Raw genomic sequence first — 7,150 nt, 5'->3', positions numbered from 1 at the left:
CAACCAACTAAACCAACCACAGGATAGTGTACATTTTGGAGACTGACCTTATGGCAGCCTTTGACAGATGGCTTTAAAGTTTGCTTTATATTGTTAATCACATTGAACTTTTTGTAGGTTCCATTTTATTTGTAGATCAGACTTTCTGGTGTGTCAACTATTCTTTAAAAATGTAGAAGGGCAGTAGAGCCTTTAGCTTTCAGGTTCCTCTCTTGTGGAACCAGATTTTGGTTATGATTCGAGAGGTAAGAACCCTCTCTTGTCCTTTTTTACATGTATCGCACAGCAGGAAGTAGTCCACTTCCGAAACCTTCTGACTACTGGAAATACAGTAAAGGTGCTGCCTGGAGAAAGCATGCAGCAGACAGCACACACAACATGCTCTTGCTAAAAGTTCAGTTCTGTGCTCTTTGAACATCAGTGCTGTCTGAAATGACATTCACCTTGTGTTAGGGATCTGGTAGGTTAAAGGGGCGTCAGACATTTGCATTACGTAGCTCACATAAAAATTAATTTGTGCATTTGTAAAAACTTGGATCAGGTCACCCTCTGCCAGCATTATGCTGCTACAGGCTCAGGCTGCTGGGGTGAGAACCTCTCTCACCCAACCTACTGCATGTTATTAACTTTAATGTTTTCTGTCTCCTGTGATTTGTGCTTTTTTCCTGTTTCTCCGCTCTCCCTACTTCCTGCCCACTGTTGCTGAGTGTTTGCTCATAGAGGGAAAGATTGGATCATTTGGTTTGTATCTATAAAGTTTCTTTGAGGTCACTATTGCTGTGAACTTTTGTTACATGAACAAAGCACTAATAAAAATCTTACAGCTTTAGGGCACAATGTCACCGTCAGCTGGGGGGGGGGGCGTCCACTTGGTATTCCCTTAGGCAGTCTAGGAATTAATCTCCATGAAAACAGCTATTGACCAATGGGCTGCTCAGTTCTTGGTGATGTGGATGACTTTGTCATATATCAGTTTATCATTTTCTGTCCTTATTATTCTGGCATGTCAGTGTAAAATAGTCCAAACAGGACCTTAAACTTTATCTTGAGGGAACTTCTAATGCATTGGTCTGAATATGTGATGATCATAAATCATCAAATTCAAACTAAAGGTCAGGTATTGTAACAATAGTTCCCGAGTTCTTTTTAGCAAAGTGTCCAATACAAGCGTGATCAACTTAAGCAGCTCAGACTGAGGCTGTTCCGTGATGTAGTTTATTGCTGCTGCTGCAGTGCTCGGTAGCCTTTTATGCAAAGCGCGGTCGCAGTCGCGCGGGCGCGCACAGCTATATCCTGTGACTGAAAGCATCCCAGCTTCATTCACCCCGGAGATCACAGGACCGCTGGGAGCTGCCATCAAACTCCTCAGAGCGGAGATAAAGGCTTTTGGTTCTTTTGCGTTTTCCAGACAGACCTGCCCTCGGTTTGTGAGTTTTGACAATTTACCAACCTGAAGTGCCAACACGCTCAAACGCTGCAGAGGGCACAAATGGGTGATTTTTGAAAGGCTCATACTGAGGACAAAATGATGGATATTCCTGGATATGTGAATGCAAAAAATGCCTAATGCTTCCATCGGCACCTGTTCTGTCTAGACCAAAATGAAAAGCAACTGGACATACACTTGATGTCAAGTCTGATTGTGTGATTTCCTTTAAACTTCGGACCTGTGGACGAATATCGGTGGGATCCTAAGATTTGTACTTTTTTAATTTTGTTTTATCTTTTTAAAACTTGGACTCTCATTTTTCGCGGTCACTTAAAAAATAATCCCTTAAATCTCTTTGGCAGTGACTTACACCGCGTGCAGAACAAGCAGAAGTTTGCTTCAATCCTTTTTATTTCATTCGGGATTTCGCAGCTTTTTCATTAAAACTGAGGAGGTATTCTGTCCTCCCGAGGGATGATGAGAGCAGGGAGCGACAGCCCGGCTCCTTCGGTGGATTTTCGACCTATTCTGGTGCCTATGCAGTGGATCTGAGAGGAGATGAGAGCCGCAGTCTACCACATCCTTGCCGGCTACCTCTGCGTGTTACGCACCGTTGCTCAGGTGAGCTGAATCAAAACACTCTGTGTTTAATCTTTTCTGCTGCGTGTTGTGATATTTTTACTCGCAGCTATTTAGCTTGTAAACAAGTAATAGAACTCACAGAGACTCAGTCCTGAAGGTTAACGTACTGAATACAACAGATGGAATCTAGTTTATTTGCGTTATTACACACGAGCATTAATCTTACGCACAGTTACCTGTTTGATACATTTTGAAAACCCGCCACCGAGTCAGCTTGAAAGCCAGCTGCAGATAAGTAACGTTTGCGTGATCGTGATTTACGCACCAACTATGTGTTCCCACCCCCAATAAACCCACCCCCTTTATTCCCACAGGAGTCTCCTCTCCCTCAGGAGCTTCTGGAGCGGCTCTCTCGCAGCGAGATCCGCAGCATCAGCGACCTCCAGCGGCTGCTAGAGATAGACTCCGTAGGTAAAGCACTTCATTATAATACAAGTCTCCCACAGCCACAAGCTGGATTAATGATCCTTACAGAAAAATGGGGTTATTCATAGAAAAATCTGTTCATGTGATGCCTGTGACAGATTTTTAATAAAATATATGAAGAAATAAATAAACATGGTGCAGATAAGATCAGACGTGTTTTTTAAAGTGATGTGAAACATAATGCCAAGTATGCAATTTTAATCTCTTCAGGGAAGTAATTTTTAACTCTAAGAGCACTGCACAAGGCTACATCACGTTTGTGCTTGTGATCAGTGTCAGGGTTTCATGCACCAAGTGGCAGCAGACATAACTTGGGGCCAAACCTCTGTAGCATTTAAAGCTAAATAGTAGGCTACAATTTTTTTAATGAAATTTGAAAAGTCACAGGAAGTTACTGTAGAAACTCATATTTCTTTGCACCAGATCAACACTTGTGATTTTTTTAATCTATCTTTAATCTACTTCTGAAATTAGGAGCAATGCACATGTTTGTCTTATTTTAGCATGTCATTGAAAAATGATGTACCTTTAGTCATACAAAGATCCAAGCAGGCCTTAACTTGACTGAGTAACAGATAAACATCAGGCACAGGGAGCTTAAATGTGATAGTCACGGCTGCTTCCCTCCCTGTCAGTGCCTTGAAAGACTCTGACTTGAGGAATTAGTTGCATCTGGTTCAAGATTCTTTGTCTTCTCATCTCACCACTGGATGTTTCTCAGAAAGACCAGAAGCAACTTTTGTTTTTCTTAAAAAAATCATCTGTATCTTTTCTGCTCTGCTAGCAGCTGACTGTGTAGCTGAGATCACAAAAAAGAAGGCTTTGTGTGCAGTTCAATCATAAACAGTCTCCAACTTTTGAAGAAAAAAAAAAAGCACCGGCGTTTGCCTTCAATAAACACTGATGTCTGTGTTTATTATGCAGGTAATAAATCTGAGCAGATTGAATCAGTGAGGTGAGACAGGAGGAAATAACTGTGGCATAAAACACACTTTATTGCATCCACTCATCCACATTTCAGCCAAATAAACTTTTTTTTTTTTTTGCTGCGTGAACTTTTTTTTTATTTTTTTCTGTCTGCAGTGCTGAGTGGTGCCACCATTAATCCTGGCATCATTGAGATGCAAATGTCGAGGGTGACGGCTCCCCGGCTCGGTGGGGGTCAAGTGGCTCACTTCATTATACTGTTGTCATGCTGCCCATTATTGGTTTGAGAGGAGGGCTCGCTGGAAGGCTGCTGTGTTGCTATGTATAATTCATGCTCAAATTCCTGCATGTCAGGGCGAGAGAGGGAGACACACAGGCTCAGAAAGAGAGAGAGAGAGAATGAGAAAGATAGAGAGAGAGAGAGAGGGAAATGTCGAAGGTGGACTTTGTTGTGTTTTAGAAGCACATTGTGTATGTAGGCAGGCGTGTGTGTGTGTGTGTGACTGTTTGCATGCACATATGGCCTCAAGAATGAGGAGCGCACGCAGACATCTACACGGTGACCAAAAGAAGCATCAGGCTCGGTATTCAGGATCAAATTAAAAGAGTCCTGCCTAGACATCATTTACTCTGATTTCCTGGAACCTTGCTCCCTTTTTCCACCCACACAGACACACAAATCTACACAAATCCACACTGCACACACAATCTTTGCTCAGAATTTATTGGCTTTAAACATGTCTGTGGGTATCCTGTGGTTTGGAAGTACTGAATGGCTTGAAGAATCTGCGAAAACTGTGGATACATCTCTAGAAGGCACACACACACAAAGCTAAGATTTAAAACTAAGCCTTGAGGGCAAGATTGGCTGATATAAATCTTTATGCCATAAATCATCAGTTATTAACTAAAGAATATTATCCACTTTAGGAAAGTTTCCGTAAACTGGATGTTTGTCTAATCTCAGGTTTAGTATTGTCACAACCTGCCAAAACCTTGCACAGAAAAATAAATAAATAAAAGATTAAACTAAGCTCACTACCACACATTACTACCACCAAACCAAACTGAACTGACAAATACAATTTATGGCCAAGTGTCAATGAGTGGCAGAGTTTCCAAGATTAAATGTAGATAGAAGATGTTTCTGTGTTTGTAGGAATAACTCTGGGTTCTTCCTCTTCATGAAACCATTCGTGACTGGTGCTTGGTAACTCAAGGTTTCAGCTTCCTCCACAGATTTCCTATTGATCTGAGGTCTGGAGACTGGTTAGGGCCCAGGGGTGTTGAACTCCAGGCCTCGAGAGCCGGTGTCCTGCAGGTTTTAGATATCACCCTGGGTCAACACACCTGAATCAAATGATTAGCTCTTTGCCAGGCCTCTGGAGAACTTCAAGACATGTTGAGTAGGTCATTTAGCCTTTTAAATCAGCTGTGTTGGATCGAGGATACATCTAAAACCTGCAGGACACCGGCCCTTGAGACCTGGAGTTCGACACCTGTGGGCTAGGCCATTCCACACATTAATGTGTTTCTTCTTTATCCACTCCTTTCCTGCCTCTGTGGTATATTTTGGGTCATTGTCATGCCAGAAGACCCATCGATGACCCATCTTCAGTATTCTGGCTGATGGAAGAAGGTTGTAGTCCAAGATTTTTCCTGTCTTTTGGCCTCTCAATGCGCTGCCCAAAACATAACATTTCCACCTTTGTGCTTGATGTGGGGATGGTGTTCTTTGGCTCATTCAAAGCATTTCTGTTCATCCAATCAGATTCTGGTTACATCTTTCATCAACGCCTCAGTTTATAAGTTTAATGTAATTATTTTTCTGGATTTTTAGTTGATATTCTGTCTACTATCAAATTTCTTTGTAAGTGAGCAAACATAAAAATTCAGCAGGGAATCAAATAATTGCTTTCTCCACTGTACATCTAACCAGTAATAGAAGCAAAAAAAGTGCATTAAAGTCACATAACAGCAAATAATTCTCAAAATTCACAAAGAAGCTACTTAGAAAGTTCAAGTTTGCTTGCAATGTGATGTCATTTCCAACTTAACAAAATCTTTGCTGTGTGTCTGTGTGTGTGGATTACATTCAAATGTACCTGGAATAGGCACTGAAACAGTTTCATTTGGGGCTCGTGTACATGCAGAGAACTCAGTAGCTCACTGACATCATAACTCAGAATAACCTGGTTAAACTGCTTCTCTGATCAGGAGACACTTGATAAAGATATCTGTAATGAGCAGTTTGCTGTAGCATGTAAACATGCCACCACTTTTCCTTCTTTTGTATTTTGGTCAGTCAGCTGTCAAGTTATCTTGATAAGGAGATTCATGGTCCCATGAGGATAAATTACAAATATTTTCTATTTTGGCTCGGCCAACATTGTGGTGCGTAAGATTTCATGAAACTTAAGGGACAACTTCTGATGTCCAAAGAGCCAGGATCAACTGAAGTGATGCATCATGGCCCAAGATTACAATAAATAGGTATTATTTTTAATTCTGAATCATGCAACGTTAGTCCAGTAGTGTCCAAGGATGGAAATGTGGAGCTGGAAATGAGCAAAATAAAAAATATCCAATATCACCCAAGAGAATATTTGTGCTTCTCAGAAAATGAACTTTATGCATGCATGTTATCCACAATAGTGCGTTAGTATGTGTCTGTGTTTTTGACACAAGGATCTTTGTTGTTAACATTTAGAGTGTGTATTGTCTCAGTATGCTTGTGTTATTTTGTCTCTGTTCAGAGAACGAGGTGATCGAGGAGACCAAACACAGCTACCACAAGGACTTCTCTCACAACTTCCCCGACCTAAAGAGAGCACACACACATACCAGACACAGGAGGAGCACTGGTGAGAAACACACACACACATGTAGTCAGCTTGAGCCTCAGGTCCACTGGTTATCTAACTATTCTTTTGTAGTTTCCAAAAATTCTATATTGTATAACGTTAATAGGAAATACTAGTATTTGTATAAAAAGTGAACCACTGATGCAGGTTTGATCAGCCATGTTTGTTCACCTGCAGTCGTAGAAGAGGCCTTGCCAGCAGTGTGCAAAGTTCGGACAGCAATTTATGAAATTCCCAGGAGCCAGGTGGATCCCACATCAGCCAACTTCATCATCTGGCCTCCCTGTGTCGAGGTGAAACGCTGCACCGGCTGCTGCAACACCAGCAACATGAGGTGCCAGGCGGCTCGCAAACACTACCGCACTGTTAAGGTAGCTTTCTGTTGCTTCTCTCTATACATGTGACCACCTGTGTGTCTGTTTCAGACTCTTTTGTGTTCAAAAGAAGCTTTGTTTTCACACCACATTTGGAAGAGGTAAAGATTTGCATATAGGGAGTCTTGGGGGTTACCAGGTAGCACAGGTCGACACTACACTGCACTGATGAGCACAGCTAGACCCCGGCATGCAGGGTTAGCTTTGTAATTGTTTCTTTCTGCCTCAAACATTCCTTCCAACAGAAACCTGTTAGGTAATAAAACACATGGATACATTCACATATAAAACAAATATAACTAATAACTTTGTGCTGTCAAAGACATAATTCGGTCAAGGGAAAGAATAAGACTTTATATCAACACTGTACGTGCACACTTGCACTGCTTCAATTTTTGATATCCATCATTAATTCATTAATAAATCAATTTCATTTTAATCTTTACTCATTGCCATCACTTTAAACTTTTTCTTAAGAGTCAAAGAAA

At 41.4% G+C, this 7,150-nt stretch overlaps 1 protein-coding gene across 1 annotated transcript in view; it reads left to right on the top strand.

Moving 5' to 3' along the window:
• Positions 1–1,920: 1,920 nt before the first annotated feature.
• The window catches only part of pdgfaa (platelet-derived growth factor alpha polypeptide a), an 11,006-nt gene continuing 5,776 nt past the window's right edge, over positions 1,921–7,150 (top strand). Inside the window, exons 1-4 of the mRNA XM_005753445.1 lie at positions 1,921–2,050; positions 2,386–2,482; positions 6,181–6,288; positions 6,466–6,659. Of these exons, the coding sequence (XP_005753502.1) occupies positions 1,988–2,050; positions 2,386–2,482; positions 6,181–6,288; positions 6,466–6,659 (462 nt within the window). The 5' untranslated portion in view covers positions 1,921–1,987. The remainder of the gene's footprint in view (positions 2,051–2,385; positions 2,483–6,180; positions 6,289–6,465; positions 6,660–7,150) is intronic.

Source organism: Pundamilia nyererei, unplaced genomic scaffold (genome assembly GCF_000239375.1).
Source record: "Pundamilia nyererei isolate P.nyererei 1_Seehausen unplaced genomic scaffold, PunNye1.0 scaffold00428, whole genome shotgun sequence".
NCBI classification, from domain to species: domain Eukaryota; kingdom Metazoa; phylum Chordata; class Actinopteri; order Cichliformes; family Cichlidae; genus Pundamilia; species Pundamilia nyererei.
The sequence above is the reverse complement of the archived record's forward strand: the minus strand, read 5'-3'. Positions and strand labels throughout refer to the sequence as shown.